Below are 17,073 nucleotides of genomic sequence, written 5' to 3' on the forward strand. Positions count from 1 at the left end.
TCAGGTAGGCTACAGAAATGTAAAATAACACTATAGTGTTGTTCACTGTATAAATTAAATATAGACTCATCTTTGTTAAAGATATGTTTTGCTGTTTGATTATCATTAATGACTTAGACAGCAGCAGGTATTTATAGGTCAATGTCACTTTAAGAGCGAACGCACAGATCCTGTGTATCCAAATAATGATACACATCCAATTTCTTTCTCAACTTTTTAATGTTGACTTAAGACATAACCAACTATGTTTACGAGAATACTAGTCGAGATGGGTTTTTTGATCATTTTGTGTGCACGTGTCCGCTCAAGCTCAAGGAGATGCGAGTCAATTCTGTGTTCTGAAAAGCACCTCTGTGTGTGCGACTGTGCGCTCAGATAAGAGTGCGAGTAGCGAATTGAGTTCTCTTTTGCCTCTTTTTGTGCTCAAATGGTTTAAAATCACTTGAATGTGTAAAAAGACAAAACACGTCCAAATGATAAACTCTCACTCTATCAGTGGTGTAGTCGGGGCCATACACACGTATACGCCGTATACTTAATTTTTGCCCAGGGCTGTTTGCGTATTACTACTTCCGAAGATCAGAATTTGCATATACCCACTTGTATTTTTTGCGTCGAAAGTCCATCTATTGTCATGTTAACCGTGTATCCAATGCTGTTGCGTAAACTCGGGATTCTTTGTTGTAATTGGTGCATTAGCACTTCTGTCATTCTACCTTTTCCCACCCATCATCGAATAAAAATATCAGGCCTGACGGTGCGTGTTCGCGCTGCAACGGTGGGGCCTAGTCCGTACGGATCACGAATATTACATTTCTGGCCGATATGGATAAGCTGTATTTGTCCCAAAGTCAATTAGCTAATAAACTTCTCATCTGAGGACTGATATTAAAGGTCAAGGGTCAAAACCCAGAACTGGACACCGGAATGTTGGCAGAGGGTTTTGTTTTTCCAATATCTGTGCTCATATTACCAAAGACAGTGTGTTGCTGATCTACTGCTGACCTGCTTTGACCAGAACAGGATCTCACTGTGTCACTGCAACACACTATTGATATTAGATACAGTTACACCGAACAGACTGTCCCACAAAACAGACTGCGCAGGGAAATTCATATCTGCCCAACACAGACCTGAGACCCAAGATTAATATACAAATACAGTCATCATAATATTTATACCCTTGAAAATGCCTTTTCCACCCATTGTTTGTGAACAGATTGAGCATCGGCGATGACTCTGGCAGAGGAGACCAGCGAGGAGCCGCTGTGAATAATTACTGCACGTTTAAATCATCACTGATTATCTGATTACATGCATGAATTAATGTGGAGATAAATTCACTGTGTGCATCTGTCAGCTGCTCATTAACTCAACATCAATCACATCTGTACAGCAGGACAAATCACCCACACACCTGCAGGGTGACATTTCTGAAAATTAATGATTGTTTTCAAACTGGTAGCTCAAACTCTTCTTTTGGCCACCTCACCTTTAAGTACAGATTTATTTTTACTAGAGCTGCACCGATCGGACGGCCAGGGACCGGAATCAGCTGATTTTCCACATGATCGGCCCGGACCGGTGACCGGCCACCGTCTCGCATCTTTCCGATTCCAAGCCTGTATCTGTAACACTACTTAAGCATTTTACTCATACTGAATGTAGGCTCAAAGATGCACTAGTCCTCGACACCTGAGAGACATGCCGGAAAAAAAACAAAAAAACAATTGATTCGTAAGATGAGAAATCATGTTTATATTCTAAAATCAAAATAAAACTGAACACCTCAATATTGCAATAAATCAAGGTTGATGCAACAGCCTCTTAAACGTCTAAACTCTCTCAGTTAAGCTCAAGTGCACAAAAAGACCAGAAGTAAACCAATATCTTTCAAAAAGGTCTTGTCAATATAGTGGATAAATAAAATAATGTTAAGTAAAATGAACTAATCAAAGTCTACTTGCACTGGATGTGCTGTTTCGGCCTCATCGCCGGCTGCAGTCATGACCTCATCTAGGGCCCTATTTTTTTTTTATTTTTTCTGAAATTCCGTTTTTTCCATTTTAAAGGTGCCCTAGATTCAAAAACATGGAAATGACATACAGTGAGTCTCAAACACCATTGTTTCCTCCTTCTTATATAAATCTCATTTGTTTAAAAGACCTCCGAAGAACAGGCGAATCTCAACATAACACTGACTGTTACGTAACAGTCGGGATCATTAATATGTACGCCCCCAATATTTGCATATGCCAGCTCATGTTCAAGGCATTAGACAAGGGCAGCCAGTATTAACGTCTGGATCTGTGCACAGCTGAATCATCAGACTAGGTAAGCAAGCAAGGACAACAGTGAAAAATGGCAGATGGAGTGATAATAACTGACATGATCCATGATAAAATGATATTTTTAGTGATATTTGTAAATTGTCTTTCTAAATGTTTCGTTAGCATGTTGCTAATGTACTGTTAAATGTGGTTAAAGTTACTATCGTTTCTTACTGTATTCACGGAGACAAGAGAGCCGTCGTTATTTTCATTTTTAAACACTTGCAGTCTGTATAATTCATAAACACAACTTCATTCTTTATAAATCTCTCCAACAGTGTAGCATTAGCCGTTAGCCACGGAGCACTATCAAACTCATTCAGAATCAAATGTAAACATCCAAATAAATACTGTACTTACGCGATTAGACATGCTGCATAACGAACACTTTGTAAAGATCCATTTTGAGGGTTATATTAGCTGTTTGAACTTTTTTTATGTTGTTTAAGGCAGTCGCGAGCTCTTGGGGCGTGGAGCACCAGATTTAAAGGGCCACACACCCTGAATCGGCTCATTTCTAATTATGCCCCAAAATAGGCAGTTAAAAAAATGAATTTAAAAAAATCTATGGGGTATTTTGAGCTGAAACCTCACAGACACATTCAGGGGACACCTTAGACTTATATTACATCTTTTAAAAAAAAAGTTCTAGGGCACCTTTCATTTTTCTGGATTCTGTTTTTTTTTTCGTTTTTTTTTTTTTTTTGGACTCCAATTTAATGGATAAATTAAATTTTAATAATCAAAAAGCATGTCTAATCAATGGAAATAATGAAACTTTTTTAATTTACCAGCAATTTATTAAAAGTTTAACAAAAAAATATTTTTTTTAGCGCCCAATGATATACGTTTTATTCTTTCCTTTTTATTTTTACCAAATTCTGTTTTCTGTTTGAACTTTTCTGGATTCCATTTTAATGGTTTAATTACATTTTAATAATCAAAAAAGCATGTCTAATTAATTGAATTCTTAAAAACAACAAAATTTATTAATTAAAAAAAGTATTTTTATGATTTTTTTTTTCCCCAGAAATTCTGTTCCGTATTTAAATTTTTCCGGCAATCAAATGAACGCAAACCATTTAATTTATCTTTTAATCATGAAATTAAACTTTTTTGTCAAACAATGTGCTGCACAACAGAGCTTTACTGTTAAAATTTAATAATTTATTATTAAATTAATTTATCTAAATTCTACTGTACAACACTAATATGTTTCTCTCAAGTTAAATCGAACTTTTATTTTGATGGTTTGCCAAGAGCTTTGAGTTTCTCTGTGTTTATGGCGATAGTTTTCTCAAACGAAGTGGTTAAATGCTGATGAAATGACTTTCAGAGCGGCTCTGGAGATGAATTTCGTGCATTCATTTCCTCATATAGTGAGGCGACAGAGGATGAAAACATTGCGAGCGTCGCACGTGCTTCAGTGTGCATCCGTGCGTGAGGTAAATAAAACCGCGTTTCCGCGTCATTCATTTCAGAGGCTCACAGACATGCAGGGATTCATATTTAAATAGTCTATTTGCGGTTTAATATTCACGGACACGGACACTATCTCCTAAATCAAACCCCTATGATTCAGCAACTACCTGCTAGTGCACTCGCATTCACGTAAAGTAGCCTTGGTGACAAGTTTGGGCACAAGATGTAGTACCTTCAGTGCCCTTAGATGGCAATATCGCTTCTTTATAGCAGACAAAACCTGCTGCAGAAAAAGTTAGGTGCCATGCAAAATGTAATGTGTAATTGCATTGCTCATCACAAATGTATTGGAGTAAAAAGTACATTTACTTGTTTAAAAATGTAGTCAAGTAGAGAGTAAACGTTGCCAATATCTTTGTTACTCAGTACAACTACAAAGTAGCCGAAAAGATACTTAAGTACAGTTAAAGTACAGTAATTAATTACATTTACTCAAGTATTTACACCTCTTAGAATGACGATAACCCGGATTGAGCACAGTGTGAAAAGCCTTTATTTGTGGTATACTATAGTTAGGACTGAAACAATTAGTCAACATTAGGGTTGGGCGATGTCCCCTAAATTGGCAGTTGACGATGTTTACAGTAAAACATCGTGATGGACGATGATATCATCGGGGGTGGGGGGGGGTGTATTTAAATTTTTCGTTATTATATAATTATTATTCATTATTTTACTTTATTATTTTATTTATCCCTTTGACGTGTACGATCACACCGGTGTGATTAGAACGTTCAGTGCAGTGCATCACGTGATCAATTGCCAAATTCAAATGTGCGCGTCCATCTTTAAACCAGAGATGGACGCGCGCAGCACTTTTCATATATCACAAATATGCAGCATTTTCAACCACATAATGTTTATTTTAGGTTTCGGATGTTTAAATACATATAAGATGTCGTGAATCCAACAGAACCTGCGGCACAAACTAACATGGCGACGCCCATAACGTGTATAGCTCAACTAACGCAATCATTATTAAGTTGTTTAAACAGCAAAACGCATCCACTTTCACATATTTGACAATCGGAATATCAGATATTTCATGTTATAGTTAACAAATTAGTGAATATTTTGCGGTGTGTGACATGACAAGCAATGACGCGTCACCATGGAAACCATAAAGTGATACGTTCTAAATAATGGTCGCCTTGAAAAACTCACGCTGGGGGGTCAGCCAGAATATTTGAAACTTATGTGCGAAAGGGTTATTTTATTTCCCAACTAATGACTCATCCGGGCTTTCCAATAGGTTGCGCGTGAGGGGAATAAAAGGGGCGGAGCGGGGCGGGGGCGTGGCATCACGATGGTGTCTCTCCATTGTGATGTCGGGCACAACCCTAATCAACATTATCGACAACGCCGACAATAAAAAATTGTCAACAAATACTTTTGTTGTTGAATAGTCTTTTGATCTCATACAACCTATTTGAAGGGCCTGCAATAACACGGTTTGACCAGTGGGGCGCTGTAGCGCAATAATGTAATGCAGCCCTCCCGGATCCAATCCAGTAAAAGAAGATAGCACTTTGGAGTGCATAGGGCAAACGAAGTCGAACCCGTAAAATGTGGGAGATTAACATAGCATAAACACAACAAACATAACGTTTAGCATAACTACAAAAAAATGCTGTCATGCAGGGCCACCAACTCTCATTCAAACTCACACACGTCCATTTTCTCATGCAGTGAAAGATACATAGCAAAGAGGACACAGACAACGTGCCAACAGATAAGAAAGATCAGGTCACTCTTGATATAAAACAAAGTCTCAGCTTTTAAATTCTGTCAATTTTACTACGGGATTCAAACAATGCATGTGGTTTTGGCACTCTTTAATGTGGCGTGACAGATCACCGTAGCGCCTCAGGTCAAGCGGCACGTGAACATATTATCTCTTCCTCTCTGCTATTACAGCACGAAATGTCTAGAGAGGGGCTTTTTTATAAAAAAAAAAAAAAACAAACAAAAAAAAGCACAATATTACATATTCATATTTTTTCAGCGATCATTTTCCAGGACTTTTCCAGGACATTTTCAATTTTACAACAATGGAAATAAAAGACTGGGATTACGCCATAAAGTAATATATTGCTCTCTAAGTCTTTAAAAGGTTTATTGCCATGACTTAACTATAAGTTTTTAATATCAACTCATAATCACACATTATGACTATGGAAGAAAGTTTCCGTTAAAAAAAAAAGATAATTGCGACTTACTTTTACTTTTTATCTCGCTATTCTGACTTTTTTTCCTCGCAATTGCGAGTTTACATAATTGTGATTTGATATTCACAATTGCAAGATATAAAGTCAGAATTGCGTGATAGAAACGTACAATTCTGACTTTTTCTTGCAATTGCAAGTTTATATCTCACAATTCTAAGAAAAGAAGAATCGCAAGATATAAACTGTCAAATGCCAGAAAAAAGTAATAATTGTGAGAAAAAAGGTCAGAATAGTGTGATATAAACTCGCAATTCTGGCTTTTTTCATTACAATTACGAGCTTATATCACAATTATGTAAACTCGCAATTGTACGAAAAATTTTGACTAAAAAGTTGCAATTCATGCAATCATCATTGAAAAAACTACTACGCTCACGTGTCAAAACTCAACATTCCTGAACTAATGGTGATTGTTTTAGGTCAGTGATAAACTCTTTGGTCTTGACTAAAGAAAAACCCAACAACTTTTAAAAAAATAATTTTCCAGGACAACTACAAGATTTTCCAGGACATTTTACATCCCAGGACTGGAAAATTTGTCATCAATTTTCCAGGTTTTCAAGGTTTTCCAGGACGAGTGGGAACCCTGTTACTATTATTAAAAAGTTATTATTACAATTCCCAGACTTAAAAACACAGTACCAGTCTTTGTAACAGTCTGAGGAGGAAAGAAAACCTGAAGGAGATTTGGTCTATTCAGTTGGCTTGAAAATCATTGTTTTATTTACTAGTTAAAGTACAGTATAACTCAATATTTTAACTAATTGCTAAAGTGTAATAATCGAACAAAGCCTACTGATTAATCAGTGTAATAATCGATGATAAGTCGAATAATCATTCTAAATGATCGTTAGATTAATCGATTATCAAAATAATCGTTAGTTGCAGCCCTAACTATAGTATGTCCAATACCTTTCAAAAGATTGGGGTCTTTTAATGATTTGAAAAGAATTCTACTCATCTTCTGCTCACCAAGGCTGCATTTATTTGATCAAAAATGCAGATATATTGTGAAATATTAATACAATTTAAAATAACTGTTTTCTATTTGAATATATTTTAAAATGTAATTTATTCCTGTAAAGACAAAAATTATGATTTTTTTTTCCTGGAAAATACTTTTTTCAGAATTCTTTAATGAACAGAAAGTTCAAAAGAACAGAATTTATTTGAATAGAAATATTTTGTAACATTATAAATGTGCATACTTGCATTTTTTTTTTTTTTTTTTTTTTTTTTCACACTGACCTCAAACATTTTAACATTAAAAGTTTAAATAGGCCTTAAGCACATATTAAATATAAAATATAATATTGCCCACTTAGCTTAAAAGTAGTTAGCTCCTATTTATTAGTCACCTGTAGTGTAGATAGATGACTCCCCATTTAAAATGGGGAGCTTAGCTGGACCATAATTGCGCTATAGGAAATATTGCTGGTGTCATTTAGCATAATGTAACAGCTCGAGTTTAGTTAAAAAACAAATCAAAAAGAGCAGGGCACAAACCATATATACAGTATATATATATATTTTTTGTACTGTCTGTACTTTAACATCATCCTGCCCAGGGACTGCAGATGCAAATTATCTTTATAGCCAACTCTGGCAAAAAAAACAAACCAACAACACATTCTGAAAACAGCAATAACGAGTTAACTAAGAATTACACGCGGAGTCAGTGTGGTGCACAAGACCAAGATGGCAATGAGGGATCATATTCCACAGCAGAATTCATATTCATAAATGATGTAACTGAACTCTTCACCCCAGTAGCACATATGGTTGAGACAGAGGTCATCAAAGGGCAAAACTCATGAAATCTCATCACAGTTGACTCTAATTACAGACTGCAGTCTGAAGAAGAGCAGACAAACACAGAGATGCATGCTGGGTAATTGCATTCCTGTATCTCACCCTCTCCTCCAGGCCGGTCTCTTCTCCGGGTGTCTCTTTCCCATCGGGCAGGTCTCTGCAGACGGGCAGCGCTTTCTTCAGCGCCGGCTCGCGGTTCAGGGTGGTGTAGCCCACGTGCTCGTAGATGGGGTTGATGGTCATCTTAGATATGTATTCAGCTGCTTTGGTCTCAATGTACAGCGTGATCAGACCGTCCGTCACCAGGTCGTGGATCGACTCGAAGCGCTTCTCCCCCACAAAATGCTTCCCATCGTAAAAGAGACGGAAGTTTCGGGTCTGATTCCCAAAGCTGAAAGAGAGAAAGAGGAAATGAGTGTGTGTTGGACTCGAGCGCTGTAACACACAGCTGTGAAAAGATCCAGAGAGAAATGATGAATGAACATGGACACACACACATACTGAACATCTCTGGTTGTATCATCTTCCTGTACTTGTAGTAGTTATGAGGGCGAAGAGCTCAAATGTTGATCAATATGAAGACCGGATACTCTTCTTCCACACACACACACCATAGCCCAGTATACTTTACACCGACACACAAATTTAAACTATCTATTATCTATTATTACTATTAATCTATTATTGTATTTTTAACCTAAACTTTAATTATAGGCTTTTGCAACAAACACTGATAATTCCACCCATTGATATTTATTGCATCTCCACCCTCTCACTGACCTGTGGAATAGAATAGGCTGATGTTGAGATGTCTATTTGTACATGTTTTTTTGTTTTATTGTCTAATTTTTCACTAACATCTTTGTCTAATCCTCCGCCGGAACTAGACTCGCATATGGCCAAATAAATATGGATATTTTTCTTACACAAACGCATCGCTTCACTTCAAAAGGCCTTTATTAACCCCCTGCATTCATATGGATTATGTTTATGATGGATGGATGTGCTTTTTTGGGCTTCAAAATCTTGAGCCCTATTCAGTACCATTATAAATATTTTTTAATATAACTCCGATTGTGTTCGGCTGAAAGAAGAAAGTCATATACATCTAGGACGGCTTGAGAGTGAGTAAATCAAAGGATAATTTTCATTTTTTGGACCCTTTAAGGCCTAAGTATACTCACAGTTGGGGTGCAACGATACATCGTTATATCTCGATAGAGTTAGTTTCATCCAAGTTTCATCTTACTGTATTTATAAAGTATAATTCACCAAAAAATGTAAATTCTGTTATCATGTACTAACCCTCATGTCGTTTCAAACCTATAAGATTTTTGTTCATCTTCTAAACACAAATGAAGATTTTATGAAAGACTTTATGAGAGTTTTCTATGGAAGTAAAATAATGCCATTTATTTTTTTGGAAAAAATAAAGCATGTTGAATTGCACTACTTGAAAAAAATATGCATTGCATTAACCGTGCTTGCATTTTAATGCATTGTATTTTTAAGGCTTGCATTTTTATGGGCTGAAATTCAACATGGCTGCATATTTAAGCTGTGAATATTTCAATTCAAAACAGTTCACACACATTTCCATTGTTAAAAATTCAATAATACAAATTCACCTTTCAGATTTCACTTCCAAAATATTAATTCTGTTTAAAAATACAACCAATAATATTCAGCAGGCAATTTTCGGTCCATTTTATTTCGCGTCCTCAAATTCAGTGGTTCAAATTTCAACATTTCACATCCGGGAACAGCAGGACAAGCAGTAGAGTGCCGAGCATAATCTCCATCTGCTGTTAGTCGACCTAAGGGACTATTGAGGGAAACCCCAGTACTGCATCACAGCGCTGCAATATAATTACAGTTATACGTCTACCTCATATTTAACGTTTGAATTGTACATCAGCATCGGGGAATAACGTTAATCTCGTTCACTGTAGAGAAAGCTGCTTACATGTAGGCTACACAGGGAAAGTAACAGTGAAGACACTGAATTAAATCTTTATCAGCTTTTCTGCATATATATACTGTCCCTGATAATCATCACACATGCACTTGCCATTTGCTCCGTTAATGTAAATCCGTTTTAATGAATGAAATGAATGACTTGCTCTAACTGTTGCTCTGCTCTTCGTCAACACGCGCTTGCACCACCTGCTGGTGAAGTCGACTAACAGTAGATGGAGATTATGCTCGGCACTCTACTGCTATTCCTGCAGTTCCCGGATGTGAAATGTTGAAATTTTAACCACTGAATATATTGGTTGTATTTTTAAACAGAATGAATATTTTGGAAGTGAAATCTGAAAGGTGAATATGGATTATTGAATTTTTAACAATGAAAATGTGTGTGAACTGTTTTGAATTGAAATATTCACAGCTCAAATATACAACCATGTTGAATTTCAGCACATAAAAATGCAAGCCTTAAAAATACAATGCATTAAAATATAAGCACGGCTAATGCAATGCATATTTTTTTCAAGTAGTGCAATTCAACAAGCTTTTTATTTCAAGCTTTTTAAAACATATGGCATTATTTTACTTCCATAGATTTGTGTCCCTCCATTTAAAGTCCATTCCTTTAAAACTTAAAAGATCCAAAAAATGTCAAAGGCACAGTAAAAAAAAAATAAATCGAGCGGTCTACTCCAAGTTTTCTGAGGAGACACGATGGCTTTATATGATGAACAGTACAACGAACATACCGTAGTAAACATGGGTGTTCAAATGTATGTGTGTGTGAGACGCAAAAACAGCAAGGGTGAGTAAATAAAGATAGAATTTTAATTTTTGGATGAACTAATAAAGTTTGGGAATAGTCATTTTGATGACAACTTTGATTACAACTGTCATCGACTACCTGAAGTGGCTCTTCTTAAAGTTAGGGTTAACAAAACAAACATTATTTAAAGCAGCACTCCTCGAAGTGAAAGCATAATTTAACTCACCATATCGAGTTTTTAGTTTGGGTAGTATGATGATTCAAAGCGTTTTAGATGGTATATTCTTATGTAATTGTATCATCTGCGCTGGGGGCTCGTCTGTGTGAAAGAGACTCAATGAATGCCTGCATTGAAAGTGTACTGCATTAGAAAAAAAAGAAAGTTTACAGAGTTTTGGTAACTGTACTAAATTAAACTACTATATTTAATGTTGAATATAATGTTTAATAATGCACTGGGGCAATATTTGTGGGTCCTGATAATGCCAAATGTCTGATTTTACCAGTAAAAAAGGGCTTACATTATTTATATGTATAGTATAATAATATATTTTCAGGTTCAGAATCATGAATATTTATTCTGGTGTCACCGCTGTTTTACTGCTTTAAGAAGTTCTCACTTAGGTTTCAGCTATCCTAATTCTAATTTCATGTTAAAATTCACTTTTATTGTTCAGTGACACACCTATTAAAATCAACTTTATTAAGTTGTATGTATAACAAAGTTATTAAAAATTGTTAATGTTTTGGAAATAAATCTGTTATTTGAATTTCAAGTTTTTCATTTTGTTTAAAATATTGCGATACCTATCGTAGAAGCGCGGCACTGTGCTCATTTACACACGTGCAGCTCATGAAAGTGTTGCAGAGCAGCTTGGTTTATTTAAAATGCCAATCAAGGCATTAACATATGACTTTAACCCTCTGAAACACACATGCATCATTTATAACGTCAACAGTACAAGAATACACCAATTCAAGTGCAAAATAGCCAAGACGAAGTGATTGGAATAAACTACTCTTTTGGGTTTGCAGTGACACACATGCATTTCAAATATGTTTATGCACACACCATTACAGCCAAAAATGTCATTCATTGATACTTACTGTATGATAATCAGACAACACAAAAAACAACATTAAGATTGTCATAGAAAATGAATATTTATATGTTCATATTAGTTTAAATATTTGTATCAAACAGTATTAGAAAACTGCAGGTTGACAATCTATTGTAACATGATCAGAGATGGTAATGCTGTTATGAGCCACTGGACAGGACAGCTGAGCTGCTGAGGTTTTATAATGCCTGTGCTTCCTGTTTGAGTTCCCACAGAGACACACACACACCCAAAATCAGATGCACGCAGACGAATCTGAAAACAGTTACAGATACTCACAACAAGGAGTTTATATCAGAAACACACACAGTTAGAGATTGTATGGCTTCTTGACTCACATATGGAAACAGACGCACACACAAACATATGCACAAAGGCTAATGTCATTAAAGCCTGATGGCAATAGAGCTCTTTGATGCTAAAGCTTTTGCGCACAGGACACAACAGATGCTTTCTCTGAGGAATCACATGCCTGAGGAAGAGCACATGAGAGAGACTGAGAAACAGAGAGAGAGAGAGAGAGAGAGAGAGAGAGAGAGAGAGAGAGAGAGAGAGAGAGAGTTTGGACCAGAAACCAGCCGCGTGCAGCGTGTAGCAGTGTGTGTCCGTCTGCTCAAGTGAGCAGATTAAAGGGATTATCTCTAGACTTTTTGTGTCTAGGGCGCGCACACACACACACACACACACACACACACACACACACACACACACACACACACACACACACACATACACACACTTTGTTTCACTATATTAGTGAGGACATTGCATAGACTTCAATTGATTTTATATCAGGTTAAAGATATTTTCTATGGCTTAACCCAACACCTACCCCCATCACAAAAACGTGTGATTTATAAGCCTTTTGAACTAATGAGGACCAGTAATATGCGTGTTCTGCTAATAACACATCAAGACTGAGGATTCAACTACACTGACTGATCACACATCAGCCAGAGCTAAAATAAGACAAACACCCATGGGCCAAGACTAGGTCAAGACACAAAAGCTAGACAGGAGAAAGAGTGAAGATCTGTGTTAGAGACGGGTGGGTTGGTCAAAGGTCAATGTTGAAGGTTGATGTACCGTAGAGCTAAAGTGTATGTGCCCGGCTGTCTCTGGCTCTCTCGGATCAGATAACTTCCTTCAGCCACACTGAGCAGTTGGTCGGCTTCCTCTCTGGAGATCATCCCGTGATACCTTTACCGCAAACCAATCAGACGGAGAATATTAATAAATCAGTGCATTAGAGCTCAAATCAAATTTGCTTTTAAATAAGAGAATTACACTATTAAGAGGTCAGTACATTTAAATAAATTTATATTTTATTCAGTAAGGATGTATTAAATTGATCATACGTGCATTTATAATGATACAAAGACTTATATTTCAAATAAATGCTGTACTTTTGAACTTTCTATTCATCAAAGAATCCTGAAAAAAAAAAACATGGATCAGTTCAACACTGATAAAATTAATAAGTTTCTTGAACAACAAATCATGATATTAGAATGATTTCTGAAGGATCATGTGACACTGAAGACTGGATTAATGATGCTGAAAATTCAGCTTTTTTAATAAATTACAGTCGAAAATATATTAAAATATATTTAATTACTGTTTTTACTATCTTTTTAATAAAATAAACTCTGCTTTGGTGAGCATGTGACTTTTTTTCAAAAACATTAAAATCACACCAACCCCAAACTTATTAACAGCAATGTATGTACTGGCAGTCCAATCCTCTTTCACAGAGAAAAGGACTGTGGCCGTATTAAAAAAAAAAAAAAGAAAAAACAATGGCATGTACACACAAATGCATACTTCAAAAATCTACTGTAAATACTATATAGTAGAACTATTTTAAAAATACTATGATTTTAAAATATGTACTATTAAAGGTGCCATAAGCGATTTCTGAGAAACACTGTTGATATTTGAAATCAACCCAAACAGACACGCCCCTCCCTTCATTGCTCCGCCCCCAAAATGCACAAACACGCAATGCAAGAGTGGATGTCTGCATGCATAGCTGACGTGAAGCAAAATAATGCTTCACAATAAAGTGAAGATGACGAACGAATGACAAGGAAGAACAAAAAAGAAGAAGAGTATATAGAAGCGAGAGTTGGTTCAGAGTCACCAGCAGCACTGCAGCTCCAGACGAACAATCACACTCAAAACTGTCCTGTTACTACAGCTAACATTACAACAACAGCATATCTTGGTTCTGTGAAACAGCAACACCAAAGTTACTCACGTCTGGAGCAGAAACAACAAAAACTCTGCATTAGGGCTGGGCGATATATCGCATGCGATTGTCACGCGCATTTCGTCAGTAAAGCCGGTTCCCTGATTACCGCTAAATCGCCATCACCTGCTTTTTAAATGGAGCGGCATTTAATAGACAGAACCGTAGATCACTGACAAGCTACGCAATATCGCGTTCATTATCGAAGGTGATTCATCTGCGATAATGAACGCGATATTGCGTAGCTTGTCAGTGAACTACGACTTGAAAGCAGGTGATGGCGATTTAGCGGTAATCAGGGAACCGGCTTTACTGACGAAATGCGCTTGACAATCGCATGCGATATATCGCCCAGTCTTACTCTGCATCTATTTTCAGGCTTTCCTGCTTCTCTCCAGCTCTGGAAAGCTTTTCTAATATTAAGAGATTTTCTCATTTGTAATGTCTCTCAGCCATCTCTCTTTCTACAGTCTTTCTTCAAATCTTGCTCACTCTCTCTCCTCCCTCATCATGAGTGGACACGCCCCCTACTGCTGATTGGCTACAAGTGTGTTGCGCTGCTCAGTCTGATCCACTTTCAACAGCGTTTCTCAGAAATCGCACACTGCACCTTTAAATAGGATATGTGGATTCATGTAGAGTAGAATGTGAACTGGTTCAGTAATGCGTGTAATGAAACTCACTCTCGTCCGTAGTACTTGGGCCGATTCTCCACCTGCAAAGACAGATATATCATTATTAAAAGTTATTCATTTTATCAAAATAGTTCATTATTACCCAGGAACAAACATAGACTTGGAGAACAGTATTATGAGAGACTTGATAAAGAGATTTCCATCATTTGAAATATTGTGGTATATAGTAAAGATGCCTCTCTTAGGAACAGTGTGCATAAAAAGGGGCCATCCTGCTCCTCTACTGGGGTAAGTTGACCCCCTTCCTGGGGCAAAAGCCCTCTAGGGTAAGCTTATCCCAGCCGCTTTTGCAGAATATGTAAAATACAGCTGATATCATTCTTAATAATTTATGTCTATGGAAAAGGTGCCATGAATGTAAAATACTAAATCCAATATTCTATGTAAATTTATGCATTGAGACAATTTAATTGAACAATTCACAGGCAAATTAAATAAAGAAACTGCAGTCAAAACTTAAACTTATTCTATGAATTATACTTACTTGATGTTTTTGATTTGTATTTAATGGGATCTCATAATAGCAATAGAGTATGATTTCTGCTTAGATGGCCTGTGGGTTAATTATGAGATCTTTGAAATTTGTGTATAATTCAAGTAACCATCAGTGGTTCAGAGCACCAAAATCATGTGATTTCAGTAAACAAGGCTTCGTTTACGTCCTAAGTGTTTTGAAACTTCAATAGTTCACGTGACTTTGGCAGTTTGATACACTTTCCGAACTAGATATTGTTGAATAAAGTCGCTATTTAGTTTTTTGGTGCACTAAAAGTATTCTCGTCGCTTCATAACATTAAGGTTGAACCACTGTAGTCACATGAACTGTTTTAAATATGTTTTAGTAGCTTTCTGGGCATTGAAAGCTTTCTTGCTGTCAATGGAGGCCTCACTGAGCCATCGAATTTTATAAAAAAGATCTTAGCCCTTAAATGCATACCTCGGGTCTTTAGTGACCCGGGACGTCATTCACTACCCTCCTCCTCATTCATTTTTTAAAGTTAGACTTCAACTTTCTTCATATTCCTCAATCAATTCATTATAAAGAATATAACAAGGAAAAAATCATAAAATTATAAAAGAATGCCTATTTTTTTAATTAATTTTTTGTAAAAATTGTATAGGGTCGCTAACGACCCGAGGTGTGTATCATTGTATGTATATTTTTTCTGCACAACAATAATTGAATTTTAGATGATGGAATAAGTGCAATTCACCTTTATTCCACAAGGTGGCAATGTTTGATACACAATGATGAAGTGACGATTCATTCAGACAGAAAACGAAATAAGAGAAACATGAAGTGGCTCAGTGATTTACTGCAGAGCAAGTACTGAATGCAATCAAATATGACTGTAACTGTCACTGGATGGATCTGGTGAAGCTGTTAGCGATCTAAATATTGATTTTGAAGATGTTAAAAATTATATAGTTCTGAGAATACTTTTGAGATCGCGAATGGGATCATATTCACTACCTCAAACATAAAACTAGCCTATTATTTGCTGAATTTACTGGGAAATGAGCTCTGACGAGGACAGTGGTGATGGCATAAAACATCTGCTCAAACTGAGCCCTTTCAAGCTCCAAAAGGTAACAAAATATGATTTATTTTATTCTTCTGTAATTGTTACTCTAACATCAGAGGAGTTTTATATTATAGCGACAGGTAGAGATCCTTCCGTGTTAGATATAGATCCGGGTCGCTAAAGACCCGAATATGTAATTAAGGGACCCGAATCATGCATTTAAGGGTTCATTTGTGTTCTGAAGATGAACGAAGGTCTTGCGGGTGTGGAACGACATGAGGGTGAGTAATAAATGACTTTTTTTTTTTTTTTTATTAAATGAATTCAGCAACATCACGGCACTGAAGACCTTCTGGTACAATTCTGAGGTTGACGGGGTCATTTTACTGATTACTAAGGGTTCGAATACTTGAACCATGAATCCCTCGTTAACAAACAGAAGGTGCCATGACGTTTTTTTACAAGATGTAATATAAGTCTAAGGTGTCCCCTGTATGTGTCTGTGAAGTTTCAGCTCAAAATACCCATAGATTTTTTAAAATATTTTTTTAACTGCCTATTTTGGGGCATAATTAGAATGCGCCGATTCAGGTTGCGGCCCCTTTAATTGCTCGCGCTCTCCGCCCCCCAGAGCTCTCGACTCTATCATTGCATAATCAAAGTCACACAGCTAATATAACCCTCAAAATGGATCTTTACAATGTGTTCGTCATGCAAATGTCTAATACGTAAGTATAGTATTTTTTGGATTTTACATTTATTAATGAGTTTGAAGTGCTTCGTGCTAAAAACATACACACTGTTGGAGAGATTTATAAAGAATGAAGTTGTGTTTAGAATTATACACTGCACGTTTAAAAATGAAAATAGCACGGCTCTTGTCTCGGAATA

The 17,073-nt window shown here is 36.4% G+C and overlaps 1 protein-coding gene across 2 annotated transcripts in view; it reads right to left on the reverse strand.

Moving 5' to 3' along the window:
• The window catches only part of chn1 (chimerin 1), an 81,517-nt gene that overhangs the window by 47,285 nt on the left and 17,159 nt on the right, over nt 1–17,073 (reverse strand). For both annotated transcript variants that reach the window (XM_048192814.1, XM_048192813.1), the window contains exons 4-6: nt 14,645–14,676; nt 12,797–12,910; nt 7,955–8,243 (exon numbers count right to left, since the gene is read on the reverse strand). In XM_048192814.1, the coding sequence (XP_048048771.1) occupies nt 7,955–8,243; nt 12,797–12,910; nt 14,645–14,676 (435 nt within the window). The remainder of the gene's footprint in view (nt 1–7,954; nt 8,244–12,796; nt 12,911–14,644; nt 14,677–17,073) is intronic.

Source organism: Megalobrama amblycephala, linkage group LG6 (genome assembly GCF_018812025.1).
Source record: "Megalobrama amblycephala isolate DHTTF-2021 linkage group LG6, ASM1881202v1, whole genome shotgun sequence".
Taxonomy (NCBI): domain Eukaryota; kingdom Metazoa; phylum Chordata; class Actinopteri; order Cypriniformes; family Xenocyprididae; genus Megalobrama; species Megalobrama amblycephala.